Consider the following 19,792-nt stretch of genomic DNA (forward strand, 5'->3'; position numbering starts at 1 on the left):
GTATATCTGATTTGGCAAATTGTTAATCATCTTAACACCTTTGTTAGAATTTAAGATATTATTTACCTTCTTAGGAAGTAGCTACAGGAGTTCCCGTCACAGATCAGTGGTTAACGAGTCTGACTGACTAGGAACTATGAGATTGTGGGTATGATCTCTGGCCTTGCTCAATGGGTTAACAATCCAGTGCGGCTGTGAGCCATGGTGTAGGTCACAGACGCGGCTCGGATCTGGCGTTGCTGTAGCTCTGACATAGGCCAGCGGCTATAGCTGATTAGACCCCTAGCCTGGGAATCTCCATATGCCGCAGGAGCAGCCCTAGAAAAGACAAAAAAAGAAAAAAGAAAGTAGCTATAATTGTGTTGGTGAAGTAAGATTTACATGTTTGAAACAATTGGCTGCTATTATAGAGAATCTGTTCCTTTCTGGCATTTCACTGATTCCTGAATTTCTTGCTAACATACTCACTGGAGTGATGTCTTACTCTAGATCTCCCAAAAGGAGCATCTTCAGCAAAACTCTTTTCCTTAAGGCTTATTTTTCAAAAGTAGGCCTTTGTGAAAGCTGTGACTCACATAGGAAGTTGTTGTTGCAAATTTCATGCAAGAAGTAGGATTTCAAAAAATCATGGATAAATATATCAGATGTTGTGAAGGTCAGAACACAGGTGTGGGGAGACTATGTTTCACTCACTCCAAAAGAGATGGTTTGGGAAAAGTGGCCCTGTAACCTGCTTGCTTTTTCTTGTGTAAAAAGGGAAGTTTGTGTGCAAGAAAAGAGTATATAAAAATGAAAGCAAGGCATTAATTCTCACATAGCTTTTTAGAAGTAAATTCTAACATGGCACCATAAAAATTCTGGCATTTATCTATGGAGAGATTTTTTTTTTTGTGCTTGTGGTACGTGTGTAAAGCATGCAGTGTGTCTGTTTTACAGTTATGGGCATGATGGGATTGAATAAACATCAATATCTTTCTTCCATTGTATTGTCATAGCCAATGATAAAGTAATCACCACGTAGAACTGGTAGAGACCAGGCTGAGTTATCCGTGAGCATCATGATGCATGCTTGACCAATTGGTAAGAATGACTCTAGGGGGTTGATTTTATAGGCCATATCCACATCATCTTCTGTGGGAGATAAGGCATTGTCATCAGGAAGAATTTGTCTTTCTTCACAGTAAAGAATATTTTCCACTACAATACTGTCAAGAGAGGTACTGGCTATTTCCAGCATTTGGTTTTACCCCTTAATTATCAGTTTAAGAATATTAGACTAAAATTTGCTTTTATTTTCACTTGTCCAAATGGAAGTAAACTAGGTTTGTTAATACGCTCTTTTTCTGGCAGTAAATTTAAGAAAAGCATCAAACTAACATAATTTAGCCAGCTGACTTCAGCTATCTTGCCTCTTTTGATACTGAAGAAACAAAAGACACAAATCTTTCAAAGTCTTGACGTAGCCCTCATTGACCCTTTCCTAAATATTCCCCAGTATATATCAGAAATATAGATCTGGTTTATTAAACTGCCATTTATTAACCTTAACAAAGTAGCACTGCTGCCAGGGACAAAAAAAGGAAAACATAGACTATCTCTCTGCCTTTTTGAAGTTTGCAGGATAAATATGTCCTGATTTTAAATGAAAATGAACATCAGTTAACTAGATGGATTTATTGAGTTAGCTTGTAGCAAAATGAGCTTGCTCCATTTTCACATAGTTTTTCTGGTAGTGAATGTTTTAATCTATTGATGCCACAGAGAAATGCTGTATTAGCTATAAAACAGAAAGAGAGCCCTGTTCAGTGACAGAACCAATAATATGTGGAGTGCAGCAAATACTTTGCAGAATTTAATGGCCGTGAATTCAAATAGACAATATATAGTTTACTGAGTTGAAAGAGAAGATCCATAGAAGACGGCTGCATTCTCCAAATACATAAACTTAACTTAGATGTGGCATTAAGACATTAGTTTTACAGTGGTAGAAGAAACTGTGTGATGTGAAAAAGAAGGAAAATCCATTGTCATAACACAGCTACACACTAGAATTTTACGGTCTGTTCTTCCTTTGGTAGGATAAGCATTTGACTTTGACTTTCATTGCTAAGGAGTTGTCATTTCCTGTCACAAATCTTTCCTTTTCTCTAAAATTGGTGGACATGGTGGAGTATAGATTCTCACCATGGTCTGATGAATCCATGCTGCAAAAGCACTCGAATGAACTGATGCTATGAGAAGACGTGTGCGTTAAGATGCTATTGTTTGTGACGAGAAAATGTCAACTTGAGAAACCTAAAAAATCTTAAAACTTACTTCATACTCTCTGTCAAAATATGTCATTTATCTGAAAGTAGGTACTTTGGGGTTTAGTAGGTGCAAACTCTTATATTTAGAAGGTCCTACTGTATAGTGCAAAGAACTATATCCAGTCTCCTGGGAGAGACCTTAGTGGAAAAATTCAAAAAGAATGCATATCTATGTATGACTGAGTCACCTTGTTCTTGCAGCAGAAATTGGCACATCATTGTAAATCAACTATACTTTAATTTAAAAAAAGAAAAAAGATTCATTTGTGCCATATATCAGATTCCAGATAAAAGTGACACCATATGGTTTTTGTCTTTCTCTTTCTGACTTACTTCACTTAATATAAGAGTCTCTAGTTCCATCCCTGTTGCTGCAAATGACATTATTTTGTTCTTTTTATGGCTGAGTAGTATTCCGTTGTGTATATTGCCTTTGGAATGGATAGGCAATGAGATCCTGCTGTGTAGCACTGGGAACTATATCTAGTCACTTATGATGGAGCATGATAATATGAGAAAAAAGAATCTATACATGCATGTGTAACTGGGTCACCATGCTATACAGTAGAAAATTGACAGAACACTATAAACCAGCTATAATGAAAAAAAACATTATATATAAAAAAATAAATAAAAAGAAAAAAGAAAAAAAAAAGTAGATACTAGAATCTACAGGCCACATAGTTTTTATACAAGCAGCAAATCAGTCAGAAGTCACAACTTGAGATTTCATTCAAAACATCATACTTTTGAGTCTATTTTTCAAATTTATTGACATTTAAAATAGAGTATCAAACTGTCATGTTACTTGATTTTCTGAGTGAGAAATAGTCATTATAAATGGATAAGTAATCTTGAGAGACTATGGAGACTATCTGATTAGCATATATTTTAGAGCCAGGTTGTCCTTTGGCAAATCCTAGCCTTGTTTCTTAACTAAATCTGTGACCTTAGGCAAGTAACTTAATTTCTCCTCCTTATACTTTCATCACCTGATGAGAAGCATACTTATCTTAAAGAGCCATTTTAATAATTAAATGAATTAATAGTAGGAGTTTCCACACAGTAAACATCAGTAACTGTTAGCTATTGTGGTGTAAATGCTTCTTCTTTCAAAATTATGCTTATTTTCATGTTTTACAATGCCAAAAAATGCAAATGACTATGTTTTCATGTTCATTATTTTAAAATGTAGCATGATGGAGCAGAGTATAGTAATTGTTTTTTTAGTCACTAGATATCAACCTAAAATATTAAATGGGTTTATTAATTAAACATATGCAAAAAATGTTTACTTCAGCATAGCAATTATACAATCCACATACACATATCATTTTAAATGTTTTCCTTTATTTTGCCTTTGATAATAGGAATAAAGCTATGCCAGTTATTTAAGAGCATCATAGATAGAGACCCCTTATATTGACTTAGCAGTTCAAAATCTTTATTGAGTAACTTTTATATTCCAAGCACTATTCTAGGTTCTGGGACACAGACTCCTTAGTAAGTTAATAGAATATGTCAGAATATGGGGCTTCCTGAAAAAATAGTTTCTATTTGAAATTTACTTGGTCTTTAGTGTTGTATTTTTTAAATTGCCTTATGTGGTAGATGTAATAATAATATTTTCACTACTCACAATTATACCTGTAAACACGAAATTAAAAATTTAAATGAATACCATCTACAGTCAGTTTACTAGATCAATTATGTTTCGTTTGTTTACAGGAAGTTTCTTTTTTTAATTAAAAGAGTGAGAAAATTATACATAATAATGTTATATTGTTGATAGTTCTTTCCTCAATGCTCTAAGCAGCAAATTGATTTGTAGGATCCTTCTACAAATAGCTTTTAAGGCAAAATTAACTAACAAACAAACAGTTGGAAGCTAGTTAGTTTAAATAGACTGTAAAGAATCTTGTGAGAGGTCCACTAGAGCAAAGAATAATGTGATCATTTATTGCTTTCTCTAAAACTTGCTTTTACTCTAATTTGACATATTTTACTAAAACAAAAATATATTTAGTGAATTACTGAGCAGATGTTGGCTGAGGATTATAAAGAATGGAAGGGAAAGCCCACTTTGTGTTGTTTGTTTTAATTTAATTTAATTTATTTTATTTTATTTTATTTTTTCTTCATGTTTTTTTTTTTTTTATTTTCCCACTGTACAGCAAGGGGGTCAGGTTATCCTTACATGTATACATTACAATTACAGTTTTTCCCCCACCCTTTCTTCTGTTGCAACATGAGTATCTAGACATAGTTCTCAATGCTATTCAGCAGGATCTCCTTGTAAATCTATTCTAAGTTGTGTCTGATAAGCCCAAGCTCCCCATCCCTCCCACTCCCTCCCCCTCCCATCAGGCAACCACAAGTCTCTTCTCCAAGTCCATGATTTTCTTTTCTGAGGAGATGTTCATTTGTGCTGGATATTAGATTCCAGTTATAAGTGATATCATATGGTATTTGTCATTGTCTTTCTGGCTCATTTCACTCAGGATGAGATTCTCTAGCTCCATCCATGTTGCTACAAATGGCATTATGTCATCATTCTTTTTTATGCTGAGTAGTATTCCATTGTGTATATATCCCACATCTTCCGAATCCAATCCTCTGTCGATGGACATTTGGATTGTTTCCATGTCCTGGCTATTGTGAATAGTGCTGCAATGAACATGCGGGTGCATGTGTCTCTTTTAAGTAGAGTTTTGTCTGGATAGATGCCCAAGAGTGGGATTGCAGGGTCATATGGAAGTTCTATGTATAGATTTCTAAGGTATCTCCAAACTGTTCTCCATAGTGGCTGTACCAGTTTACATTCCCACCAACAGTGCAGGAGGGTTCCCTTTTCTCCACAGCCCCTCCAGCACTTGTTATTTGTGGATTTATTGATGATGGCCATTCTGACTGGGGTGAGGTGGTATCTCATGGTAGTTTTGATTTGCATTTCTCTTATAATCAGCGATGTTGAGCATTTTTTCATGTGTTTGTTGGCCATCTGTATATCTTCCTTGGAGAAATGTCTATTCAGGTCTTTTGCCCATTTTTCCATTGATTGATTGGTTTTTTTGCTGTTGAGTTGTATAAGTTGCTTGTATATTCTAGAGATTAAGCCCTTGTCAGTTGCATCATTTGAAACTGTTTTCTCCCATTCTGTAAGTTGTCTTTTTGTTTTCTTTTTGGTTTCCTTTGCTGTGCAAAAGCTTTTCAGTTTGATTAGGTCCCATGGGTTTATTTTTGCTCTAATTTCTATTGCTTTGGGAGACTGACCTGAGAAAATATTCATGATGTTGATGTCAGAGAGTGTTTTGCCTATGTTTTCTTCTAGGAGTTTGATGGTGTCCTGTCGTATATTTAAGTTTCAGCCATTTTGAGTTTATTTTTGTGCATGGTGTGAGGGTGTGTTCTAGTTTCATTGCTTTGCATGCAACTGTCCAGGTTTCCCAGCAATGCTTGCTGAATATATTTTCTTTTTCCCATTTGATGTTCTTGCCTCCCTTGTCAAAGATTAATTGACCATAGGTGTCAGGGTTTATTTCCGGATTCTCTATTCTGTTCCATTGGTCTGTCTGTCTGTTTTGGTACCAATACCACACTGTTTTGATGACTGTGGCTTTAAAGATCCCAAATTGACAACTTAACCCTCCACCTAAACGAATTAGAAAAAGAAGAACAAAAAAGTCCTCAAGTCAGCAGAAGGAAGGAAATTATAAAGATCAAAGAAGAAATCAATAAAATAGAGACTCAAAAAACAATAGAGACAATTAATAAAACCAAGAGCTGGTTCTTTGAAAAGGTGAACAAAATTGACAAACCCCTGGCCAGACTCACTAAAAAGAGGAGAGAAAGAACCCAAATCACCAAAATTATAAATGGAAAAGGAGAAATCACAACGGATACAGCAGAAATACAAAAAACCATAGAGAATACTATGAACAACTATACGGCAACAAGTTTGACAATCTGGAAGAAATGGACAATTTTCTAGAATCTTACAGCCTGCCAAAACTGAATCAAGCAGAAACAGACCAACTGAACAGACCGATCACTAGAAATGAAATTGAAGAGGTCATAAAATCACTCCCTACAAATAAAAGTCCAGGACCAGATGGCTTCACAGGTGAATTCTATCAAACATATAAAGAGGAATTGGTGCCCATCCTCCTTAAACTCTTTCAAAAGGTTGAAGAAGAAGGAATACTCCCAAAGACATTCTATGAGGCCACCATCACCCTCATTCCAAAACCAGGCAGAGATACCACCAAAAAAGAAAACTATCGGCCAATATCATTGATGAATATAGATGCAAAAATTCTCAACAAAATCTTAGCCAACCGAATCCAACAACATACCAAAAAAATTATACACCATGACCAGGTTGGGTTCATCCCACGTTCACAAGGATGGTTCAACATACGCAAATCAATCAGCATCATACACCACATTAACAAAAAAAAGGTCAAAAATCATATGATCATCTCAATAGACGCAGAAAAAGCATTTGACAAAGTTCAACATCCATTCATGATCAAGACCCTTGCCAAAGTGGGTATAGAGGGAACATTCCTGAACATAATCAAAGCCATTTATGATAAACCCACAGCAAATATAATACTCAATGGGGAAAAAATGAAAGCCTTCCCACTCAAATCTGGAACAAGACAGGGATGCCCACTCTCACCACTGCTCTTCAACATCGTTTTGGAAGTCTTAGCCACAGCAATTAGACAAACAAAAGAAATCAAAGGCATCCATATAGGAAGAGAAGAGATCAAACTGTCACTGTATGCAGATGACATGATACTATACCTAGAAAACCCTAAGGACTCAACCCCAAAACTCCTTGAACTGATTAATAAATTCAGCAAAGTAGCAGGATATAAGATTAACATTCAGAAGTCAGTTGCATTTCTGTATACCAGCAATGAAACATTAGAAAAGGAATACAAAAATACGATACCTTTTAAAATTGTACCTCACAAAATCAAATACCTCGGAATACACCTGACGAAGGAGGTAAAGGACCTATATGCCGAGAACTATAAAACTTTAATCAAAGAAATCAAAGAAGATGTAAAGAAATGGAAAGATATTCCATGTTCCTGGATTGGGAAAATCAATATTGTAAAAATGGCCATACTACCCAAAGCAATGTACAGATTCAAGGCAATCCCTATCAAATTACCCATGACATTTTTCACAGAACTAGAACAAACAATCCAAACATTTATATGGAACAACAAAAGACCCCGAATCGCCAAAGCAATCCTGAGAAACAAAAACCAAGCAGGAGGCATAGCTCTCCCAGACTTCAAGAAATGTTTTAATTTAATTTTAAATTTAATATCTCAGCTTTGGGTGTTGCACCATACCATATCCATTTGAAGGACTGCCTGCTTAATATTTCCTTTCTCAACTCTCACCTGGCTAATTTAAAACCATCTTTTAAATAATGTTTAGGGAGTTCCTGTCGTAGCGCAGTGGTTAACGAATCCGACTAGAAACCATGAGGTTGCGGGTTCGGTCCCTGTGCTTGCTCAGTGGGTTAACGATCCGGCGTTGCCGTGAGCTGTGGTGTAGGTTGCAGACACAGCTCGGATCTCACGTTGCTATGGCTGTGGCTCCGATCTGACCCCTAGCCTGGGAACCTCCATATGCCGCAGGAGCGGCCCAAGAAATAGCAAAACAAAACAAAAAAATTAAATAATGTTTATTTCTTTTGTCACTGTCTCTCAAAGGAAGAACATACATTCAAAGGGAAAATAAAAAGCATATGATTCTCATGTCAAATATTATAACATTGCAGAGCTAAACTCCATCATGAATGTTTTCAACTATGACTGAGAAAAAAGTAGCAACTGGAATTCCCATGGTGGCTCAATGGAAACGAATCTGACTAGCATCCATGAGGACCATGAGGTTCCATCCCTGGCCTTGCTCAGTGGGTTAAGGATCTGGCATTGCCATGAGCTGTGGTGTAGGTCACAGATGTGGCTCAGATCCTCTGTTGCTGTGGCTGTGGTGTAGGCTAGCAGCTATAGCTCTAATTCAACCCCTAGCCTGGGAACCTCCATATGTCATGGGTGTGGCCCTAAAAATACAAAAAAAAAAAAAAAAGCCAAAAACAAACAAACAAACAGTAGAAACTATTCACTATAGAATTAAGTGTGTCTGGCTAGGTCAGTGGTACTTTTCTCTGAAATCATCATACACACACTCTGATAGACACTGAAGAATTAAGAAATAGGATCTCTCCCATGAGAAATCTTCTATGTCTAGAGTTTACCCTAGGATGCCTAATTAATAAAACATGTTTTTCCTTCCCATAGGAAAAAAGTAGCCAATATTTTTATGCATGTTACCTTTATTTTTGCATACTTAATTCTTCTACCCTTGCATTTCTTCCAACTCTGTCACATATTATTGATTTAAGTCAAATGCTGGCTCCTGCCTTTACAGGTGACAAGTATGTGTCTCCTAAGTCTGGAATGTGACACTGCCCTAAAAGGTGTCCAAAAAGAAACCTTCTTGTCTGAAAAGAGATCTTAAATAGATGGCTCTGAGAAGAGATTGTTTAGCAAAAATCAGCCTAATACTTATTTTCAAGATAAGTTATCTCTAGTTATTAATACTAACTTTAAAATGTTTTGTTTCTTGAAATCACAATCACATATTTTCCTTGAGATCAGGTTATCAAATTATTTTCTATACCTGGTAAATATAATTTAGTGAATAAAGTGCTATTGGCATTTAGAAGGTAATAGCGGTAACTGAGAACTCTGTTCCTCACTCAACTGATGGAATCACTCAACAGCAGTAGCTTGCACTTGAGAGATACTGGTTTAGTCTTGGGTTCTTGTGTAGGATGCCTACCACTGGATCCTGGGTTTGCCACTTACTATTTAACTTTTCTGTATCTAGTTTCCTTTTTTGTAATATTGAAATAATAATACTGTCTACTTTATAGGGATATTACATTGCATGGATAACATATGTTAAATTATTTTAAACAGTGGATCACCTAGTAATCAATAAGCACTTAGATGATACAGGTTATCCTCATTATTTTCATCATCATCATCACTTTCTTGTTAGCCAGAGAATGTAGTAGACAAGTTAAGAATGCAGGGTCAGAAGTTTGAATAGTAGCTCTACCAATTGCTAATTATAAGAACTTTCAACTCCCCCTCTATGTAACAGTGACAACATTCTCAACAGGCGTGTTGTGAGAATTAAATAAGATAAAGTATTCAGCAAATAGGACATAGTGTAAATGCTAAATAAACAGGACTAAAAATAGCATAAGTTTCATTATGATTAAGGAGAAATTCCACAGGGATTATGAAATCTTTCTTAACAAGGGACTGTAGAAAAAATATTTCTCAGTGTACAATCATGTAAGTAGATAGTGACGGTTATGATGGACTCCGTTATAGAGAAGTAAGAAGTGGTACCTCAGGGGGATTTCATGTGCCTGTTTAGCAAAAGAACTTTATCTTCTATAAGATTTGTCTCCTTTTCCTTTGTTTACATCATCGAACATCACACCAGATTTATACTTGGAGCCAGGTGCCTGTAAGTTTAGTTATTTATTTGCTTTTTAGGACTGCACCCATGGGATATGGAGGTTCCCAGGCTAGGGGTCCAACTGGAGCCTACGTCATAGTCATAGCAACATTGGATCCAAGCCAGTTCTGCAACCTACGCCACAGCTCAAGGCAACACCGGATCCTTAACCCTCTGAGAGAGACCAGGGATGGAATGCACAACCCCATTGTACCTAGTCAGATTCATTTCCACTGTGCCATGATGGGAACTCCCCTGCCTGTGAGTTTAAAAGCACTTCTGGGCCACTATTTATTGACCAGCAGTTATAACACGACTGTAAGATAAGACTTGATAATGTGTGAGTGAATGATAAAGATTTCCCTGCCTTCAGGAACCTTTAAGTACAGTTGATCCTAACCAACTCAGGAGTTAATCTGAGCATAATTTATAGTTGGCTCTTCATATTTACCAAGTCAACCAGTGATGGGCTGTGTATTATTGTAGTATTTACTATTGAAATATATGTGCGTTTAGTGGACCTTCACAGTTCAAACTCACATTGATCAAGGTCAACTATGCTTCTAGAAAAGGAGAGAAGGTGAAAATACCATGATGTGTGGATAGTAAATGAGATACTGTAAGTGAAATGAACTAGGAAAGATTTTGGCAAACTATGGCAAAGGAATAAACATCCAGTAGGTACTTTTTGTACTGGCCCATGAGCTGAGAATTTCTTTTACATTTTTAAAGAGTTGTTTTAAAAATAAGATGATAGCAGCTGTGTGACATGGCCTGTATGTGGCCCACAAAACCTAAATTATTTACCAAGTGGCTCTTTGCAGAAAGTTTATTAGTCCCTAGACTGGGAGATTATGAATACTCACCCCTTTATAAATTATGTTAGGAAAATCCATTTATTCAATATGGAGCCAAAAAATAAAAAAAGTCTTCATGAATAAATAGCTTAGAACACAAAGATAGAGTTTGGGAATTTTCAGTAGAGGCTACAGAGTGAGTGAGAGTTGAGTGGAATATATGAAGTAAAATTAATAAACCACTGCAAAGAATACGGTTAGCATATAGAATTAGACACAAAGTTAGAAAAATGTTATAAAAATACATTTTTGGAAAATTATAGCAGTGAATCTAAAGACCTGAAATTTATTCAGATGAATTGGTATTTTGTCAAATGCCAAAATCTAAATGAAGAAGGATTTTAAATCTGTTTTTCAGGAGATTCAGCTGACATACATAGGATATATTTGGTGTACATGTTCTATTAATAAATGATGGAATTAATTTTATTTTTGTTTGTAATACTAGAAATCATTTTGCATTATTAATCTTGTTTTTATTAACCATTTAGTACTGAGTACAGAATACGTTCTGCTCTTTGGCTTGTGAATCTAGTCAAGTTGTTTGGGGTATTTGGAAGAGTTCTACCAAGTGTCAGAATATGTAGTAGTGCTTCAGATTCCTGAGCTGTTCTTCAGAATGTTTTCTTTTTTCCTTACTGAAAACCCACTGCAGGTTTTGTTGTCCCATTCTCTTGCACCAAGTGAGGATAAAAACTTTCAATTCCAGGAAAAATTCACAAGATGTTAGGAACTCTGGGAAAGAATGAAAGAACAGAATTTAGTCAAAACTAAAATAACTTGACTCCTTCGGCTTCTGGTTTTTCTCATCAGTAAAATTAGGATAGCCATTCCTGCCCGCACAATGCCTAATGTTGTTAAATGACTCCAAAAAATCACATTCCTTAATAATTTTTTTTAATACTAGTAAGAATTCAAAAGTAAACTGATTTGGGGTAATATATTGATTCTCTGGCTTCATTTTTCTTATTTGTAAAATATTGGCTGAGACTAAATATCTTAAAAAAAAAAAACAAAAAACAAACCCTTTCAGCTCCAGAACTCTGGGAATATTAATAATAAGATATTTCTTAAATACGTGGGACTAGATTTAGATTCATTTTGAATATCTTTTTTTTTTTTTTTTTAAGTATGCAGTGCTGGATCCATAGAACCGAGTAACAGGCATTGGTCAAAAATATATTTCTCCCGAGCAAACTGATGACATTTTTCATAGGAAGTTTGATTGTAGTCAAACTGTTCTGCCTTGTGTTGCTAACTTCAGCTTCTCTTAACAGTTCTCCCTCTTTCTGCCTTTCGCATCTATTCTTGTCTATTTTTAATCTCTTTATACTAATTCCTTTGAAAGCATTTAAAAATAACTTGTTGGTAAATGAGTAAACTGAAAATCACCAATTATTAGATCGTAAGCTTCCCTAAGGCAAAGGTCCATTCCTTCTTTGGAACACATTCATAAATAGTACCCCCAAATCCTCAGTTTTTTGAAGATTAAATAAAATGATCCACTGGGTGATTATTCACATAGGACATGTTTAGTAACTGTTAGGTATTACGGTTGTTATTACTTATCTCTGTATTCACAGCTCTAAGGACCTTGCACATGACAAATGCATTCAGGGGATCTGATATATAAATATGCATCTATGGTTTAATATACTCAGAGGGGGCGCTGCCTTTGTTTTTTGTTTAGCAACTCTATACGCCACATGGTTGTTACATAATGATGACATATCATCAACAAGAGTATCTCCTAGATGAGTCACATGTGATGTTGACTTTAACTGTACCAATAATAACTTTAAGAAATTATTATCTTTACTAGACACTATTACCAATAGATTCACGAAAGAGTCGACTAATAGCACCCTTTTCTTTTAAAAGGCTAAATTAACAGTTTGAAGAATTTTACAGATCCATCCGTGGAATGGAAACTTAATACAAAATAAAAGGAAGTCTCACCCTGCAGCATCTATAGATATTGTATTTAAGTGCTTAGATGAGATTGCAGCTCCTGAAAGCATTTTATGAATTATTGACATTTTCAATCTACACACTCCAGGATGAAATTCATTAGGAGGTGATCGTTTTGGAAACACATTAGATAAAGCCATTGTAATACAAGGTACTTGAGTGGCATTTTTATTCACTGATGCAAGGGTATCATTTGAAAAACATAATTTAGAAGCTGAGCTGCAGAGATTACCCTTGTCTTTTGTTAAATAAAGGATTAGCACTTTATTTACTGAAAGAGACAGATGTCTGTCAGAATTTTTGATGTGCAATATACCAAAAAAAATTAATGAACCTCACAGATCTTTTTATTTCTATTTACTGAAGTGCTTCTGTATTTTCTTGGTGGGTATGAAATGGAAGAAGAGAGACTTTCCTCTGCTTCAGAATAATAATTAATAGGACACGAGGTATTCAGCACCAGTTTGTTTCTGCTGATAAGAAATATCTTGTTCCTTGGCCAAGAAATGAGGAACCCATTTTTTTTCTATTATTTTATCTTCTCTGGAGAGTTGCTCTGCATCACGGTTCTCAGGGTTGATAGCACTGAAAAGTATGTCATTCAGTTCCTTTCTTTGAAAATACCACAGTGCAATTCATCATTGCTTGGAGATGTAAGAAATATTAATTGAGCTCTTTCTGTGTGCTGGGCATTGAAGATGCACTAATGAGTTGAAAAACTTGGATTTGAATTTCAACTCTCCTATTTATTACCCAAAGAACTGTGTAGCTTTGTACCTGTTTCATCATTTACCAAGTTAAGGTAATAAGAATATCTACCTCATAAGGTTTCTTGGAGATGGTTGAATTAGTGCTGTATGTTTGCACACCAAAGTTCTGCTTTAGTGTGATATGTGGCATATGGCACATGCTTAATGAATGTTAGTTTTTATAACAGACACGGTGCCTATCCTCAAGGAGAGTCCACTTATGTTATTTATCTCCTCTAAAATGCAATACTGCTTGGATTTGGTGACAGAAAGGAAACAGAGCAAGAGCACAACAAACTGTGTTTCATTGGGTTTGCATGTTGTGAGACTTGGTATATCAAATTAGACAAATGACAGGACTCTGCCACTTACCAGTGTTGACCTTTGTCAAATCCTGTAACCTTTGAATTCCAGTGGGCTTATCTCTGATATGGCAATAACTGGTACCATATCAGTGTCGTTTGAGGAATTAAATCATGTGAAAATAGTTTGTTAAGTTAGAAAGTACAAATATAAACATTATCATGAATTTTGGTTAGCCAATTATTAGATGATTCAGTTAGTAGATAATGTACTAGCAAGTTTTCATCTAAGACTGATTGTTTTTTTCTTTTATTACTGACTTAGTTTGCCTTTCTGCCATCTGCTAAACTGCCCAGCTGGCCTGTGATTAGTGTACCCAAGTGTATTTTAATAATCTAAGGCAATGTAACCAAGAAAATGCTTCTGTTTCAAATACTACTATATTTCAATGATAAGATATTTTAGTAAATTATTTAATATTTTATAACTATCTTATGCTCCCCATAAGTGTCTTTGTATTTATATATTGCAGAAATATAGAGGCATCATTGGATTAGAGCATTCTACTCATCTGGAACATTTAAATTGTAGATAGACAATGTGTTGTGTAACTTGCAGTTTAAAAGAAAGGAAATTTTAAGCTACATTAGAATTAGATACAATTTCATAGTTCTTAGTTATGGCAATTTAGTTCTAACAATTTTTGGCATGCAGCAGTTTTATTTCTCTGTCATTTGCAATACAATTTGAAGAAGCTGGCAATGCATGCATATGCTCTCTCATCCATACCTTTACTAATTAAAGAATGCAATTCAAAAGTGTTGCATATGGTACAGATATGGATAGAACTAATAACATCTTATTTTTCTAAACAATAACATGACTGCACATTATATCTATCTGATGAACTGTTGAGGAATGAATGGAAAATTTACTAGTCTTTTTTCCCCCCTATTTCTTCCTGTTATGTAGAATACAGTCACACTTCATTTGAATTGTCATTTACTCCATAACCACAGGATAGAGCTTATGACATTAAGTTTGACAAAGAACAAGGAAATCACTTTAAGGAAGTATATAAACATATTTATGGAGGTTGAATGGACAATCAAAATAGTTTGGGGATTAAAAGTGAGGAGAGAAAATGAGAGAAACTAGTTCCAAAGATGCTCGGAAATGAACAACAGCTATAATGTCAGAATTCAGGATATTGGACCAGACTTAAAGACAGGAGGTCCTGAAGAAGGCCCAGCAGAGTTGTCATCATTTAGTTCATTTATTTATGATCTCATTACAGAGAAGAGAAAAGGGAGTGTTTTCAGCCTGTGTTTTTAGATTGTCACAGGCTGTTTTATAGTAACAATATTTTCTTGCCAATCTGACCCTCAAGACCATTCATATACTTTTTCTTCTTTTTTTTTTCCCTCTGGTTTCACATTTAATGAGTTGGAGATACAAATTATTCATAAATATCACTTTCCTCCCCATCCATTAAAATGTTCAAAGATGGAGTTCCTGTCATGGCTCAGCGGTTAACAAACCCAACTAACATCGATGAGGACACAGACTGGCTCCCTGGCCTCGCTCAGTGGGTTAAGGATCTGGCGTTGCATAAACTGTGGTGTAGGTTACAGATGCGGCTCAGATCCCATGTTGCTGTGGCTGTGGTGTAGGCCAGGGGCTACAGCTCTGAATGGACCCCTAGCCTGGGAACCTCCATATGCCTCGGGTGTGGCCCTAAAAGACAAAAAAGACAAAGAGAAATATTCAAAGACATCATGCAGATAATGCATTGCATGTATGATTCCACCTAGAAAATCCAGATTCTTTTCTGCCACTCTTTTCTTTTTACTACATGCTTAAAATATCTAGAAGCAGAAGAATCACCTCGGTGTGGACTATGTATTAATTCAGTAGCTGTTCATTGAGTATCTACTATGTGCCCAGCACTGTGAAGTTGTGAAGGGGTACAGTGGTAAGCATATTTTTTTGTATGCACACAATTTGTTTGTTTGTTTTCAGGTGAGGAAAGCTTCTAAAATCAGAATTAGATGATGGACAATGACTGGCTAATCCTAAATGTCACTGAGCTTTTTAGTGACAAATTATGTTTGCCTTGCTAGTTTTTGTTATGGGAATATGATTTGTGTGTACCTATTTCAACTTAAATTATAGAATGTTTTACTTCAGTCTTGAAAATAGCAAATAAATGATGAATGAGCTACAGCGAGTCATGACAAAAGCAAGACCATAACAATTTTCTCCAAAGTAGAACTGCCAAATAAATCTTAATTTTGAGTTACGAGCAGTAACAGAGGCACCCTTTATTTATGCTACAGTTTATGCCAATTTCTTCAAATTAGACCACGAGTAGAGAATTAAAGTTTTACCTAATGACAATGGAGAAAATAGAGGTAAAACTTCTTCGAAAAATAAAAATGTCCATTAAATTTTAAGATGATATTTACAGACTACGCCAAGTACCTTATCAATACTTTTTTACCATATCTCATCTTCCTCATTATTTGTTAAAAAGAGAAATACTAGTCAACAAGGAGTTAGGACAATTGAGCTCAAGAATAATATAAAGAATTTTATGTGGAATAAGACTAAAATTGTGTGCATGTACGTTTTATGTTGGAGAATATAAATACCTTCATGTATAGTCAAACAGATGTATATTTTTTTATATCAAGGAATGAAATTAGTTCTGAAAATTTCTTGGTGGACCAGTCCTTGAAAAATGTCAACTTTAGTATAACATCCCACTCCCAGTTTCCACCTTCACTGTAAAATGGGCCTTCAGTCCAAACTTTTGACACTACTGATTAAATAATTTTTTAAGGTGCTTAGTTACGCTTTCTCTAGTTGTCAGTCTGTTAGTTAGTAACTCAGGTTTGTTGGTAATCTAGTCATAGCATGAAGTGCATCTCTTAGGTAAAGCTTTTAACTGACCTATAATGAGGCAAATAGTCCAGTGAATGCAACAGTTACTTGATAAAGAATTGAGGATGTATGATAAATTATAGCCATGTAAGAGTATCATAGAGTTTTTTTTTTTTTTTTTTTTTTTTTATTATTTTCCCACTGTACAGCAAGGGGGTCAGGTCATCCTTAGATGTATACATTGCAGTTACAGTTTTTTCCCCCACCCTTTCTTCTGTTGCAACATGAGTATCTAGACATAGTTCTCAATGCTATTCAGCAGGATCTCCTTATAAATCTATTCTAGGTTGTGTCTGATAAGCCCAAGCTCCTGATCCCTCCCACTCCCTCCCCCTCCCATCAGGCAACCACAAGTCTCTTCTCCAAGTCCATGATTTTCTTTTCTGAGGAGATGTTCATTTGTGCTGGATATTAGATTCCAGTTATAAGTGATATCATATGGTATTTGTCTTTGTCTTTCTGGCTCATTTCACTCAGGATGAGATTCTCTAGTTCCATCCATGTTGCTGCAAATGGCATTATGTCATCCTTTTTTATGGCTGAGTAGTATTCCATTGTGTATATATACCACATCTTCCGAATCCAATCATCTGTCGATGGACATTTGGATTGTTTCCATGTCCTGGCTATTGTGAATAGTGCTGCAATGAACATGCGGGTGCATGTGTCTCTTTTAAGTAGAGCTTTGTCTGGATAGATGCCCAAGAGTGGGATTGCAGGGTCATATGGAAGTTCTATGTATAGATTTCTAAGGTATCTCCAAACTGTTCTCCATAGTGGCTGTACCAGTTTACATTCCCACCAGCAGTGCAGGAGGGTTCCCTTTTCTCCACAGCCCCTCCAGCACTTGTTATTTGTGGATTTATTAATGATGGCCATTCTGACTGGTGTGAGGTGGTATCTCATGGTAGTTTTGATTTGCATTTCTCTTATAATCAGCGATGTTGAGCATTTTTTCATGTGTTTTTTGGCCATCTGTATATCTTCCTTGGAGAAATGTCTATTCAGGTCTTTTGCCCATTTTTCCATTGATTGATTGGTTTTTTTGCTGTTGAGTTGTATAAGTTGCTTGTATATACTAGAGATTAAGCCCTTGTCAGTTGCATCATTTGAAACTATTTTCTCCCATTCTGTAAGTTGTCTTCTTGTTTTCTTTTTGGTTTCCTTTGCTGTGCAAAAGCTTTTCAGTTTGATGAGGTCCCATGGGTTTATTTTTGCTCTAATTTCTATTGCTTTGGGAGACTGACCTGAGAAAATATTCATGATGTTGATGTCAGAGAGTGTTTTGCCTATGTTTTCTTCTAGGAGTTTGATGGTGTCCTGTCGTAGGCAGATTGTCTCTGATGAGACAAATGTGTATAAGGAAAAGATGCTGCTTGATGAGTTTCATGAACATGTCATAATTTCAAAGAATTTTCCCTCACTTATGTTGATCAATACCTTAAAAATAATAATAGAATCAAATTTGAAAGGTATATAACCATAACATGTTTGAGGATATCTATCTATTCTTATAAGATTTTGTGGAAAGTCTCAGCTAAGAATTTCAGAAAAGGCCAAGGTCGGTAGCTCATTTTTTTTAATATCAACCTTCAGATACAGATTTTTTTGAAAAGCATTATCTTTCCACAATAATATAAAATACTGATGAGTGGGGGGAAAAGAAATGTCTTCAGTGAGGATTATAAACCCATTTATTTAGGATGAAAACTTTCCGTTAAGGTATTGCCTCATGACGTACATTTCTCTTAAGACCAGCAAGCTATAGAAAATATTCGGTCTTAGGAAGTGAGTTATGCTGTAGTTTTTCTTCTGAAGAGATCAATTCTTGAGATGGCTAAAAAGCAAGACTATTATATTAAATAGCAGTATAAACTATGATATTTAATACACGAGACAAGCCAGACTATCTGAGAGCTTTCTTTGTATAATTACCAACCTATCTTTCAAATGGAAAATGTTGCTGTTATTATTATGAATATTGTATTTCCTATGTCTATAGTTTGGAATGGTATGTTTATTCAATCTTAACTTGATTAACTTTCACCTTGTTTTTTTCCAAGTTTGTACTGTATTTTTAAGCTTATAATGTGATTGCTTCTTAAAAATAATTTTACAGGGCAATGGGTTTTTTAAAAAAAAAAACATGATGTTCAATAAAGCAAGTATGAGTGAAATAAATTATTTACTTTCAGTTTGGAAGAGGTGAATAAAAAGTGCTTGGCCAATATCGTACCATTAATCTATTCTCTTTTCTCCTTTCTCTCTTTACTTCTCTCTCTCCAATAGAAGTGGAACAAAAAGGTAATTAAATACCTTTCATAAATTATATACTATTTATAGGCTAAGTTATTTAACAGTTTAACATCTAGTTAAAATAATTTTGTTATTAATTCTTATCTATTTTATGAAAATTTATTTACTACTGCTGCTGCTCAACTTCACTTTAATCTGTTGTACTGACCAGTGCTGGTTTGATTTTTTTTTTTTTTTTGATCTTAAAACAATTTAACAGTGTAAAACTTTCAACTGTGCATTTTGTTCCTCTTTCTTTAAAAATAAGTAGTTAGAAATCCAGTAGATGGTGATGGATAGTGGGCACTTCAGATACGTTTTTAATTTCCATGCTAGATGATTTTCCGTAGATCTGGTGTTTTTCCCCTCTTCCTTTAATTTATAACTATTGGGGGGAAAGGGCGATTGGTTTTCTGAGATACCTTAAAATAAATTGCTTTAGTAACCAAGGGCTGATTATTAACTAACGAAGTTTATATATAATTTTGACAACAATACCTGCCCATCCTTTATGATAATAGATATCATATTAGAATCCTGAGACAGTCTTCTAATCAATTCTGTTATCAAGTATGATTTGTTGATGGCCCTCCCTGTATCCTTGCTAAGGAAGATTTTGATAGTTAACTTTTCCCCTAAACTTTTCATTTTTTCAAAAGTAAAACCTTGGGCATTTTAACAATGTACTTTCCTTTTTAATAACCTGCAAACCCTAGCTGAGTTTTATTCGAGATCATTTTCCATTTGATATAGGCTTATAGTTGCTGTTAAGGGGATAATCACTAATATCAAG

At 35.2% G+C, this 19,792-nt stretch overlaps 1 protein-coding gene across 1 annotated transcript in view; it reads left to right on the plus strand.

Annotated features, from left to right (window-relative positions):
* The window catches only part of ADGRL3 (adhesion G protein-coupled receptor L3), an 811,898-nt gene that overhangs the window by 503,861 nt on the left and 288,245 nt on the right, over nt 1-19,792 (plus strand). Inside the window, 1 exon segment of the mRNA XM_021100590.1 lies at nt 18,994-19,008. Coding sequence (XP_020956249.1) covers nt 18,994-19,008 — 15 coding nt within the window.

This window comes from Sus scrofa, chromosome 8 (genome assembly GCF_000003025.6).
Source record: "Sus scrofa isolate TJ Tabasco breed Duroc chromosome 8, Sscrofa11.1, whole genome shotgun sequence".
Lineage (NCBI taxonomy): Eukaryota > Metazoa > Chordata > Mammalia > Artiodactyla > Suidae > Sus > Sus scrofa.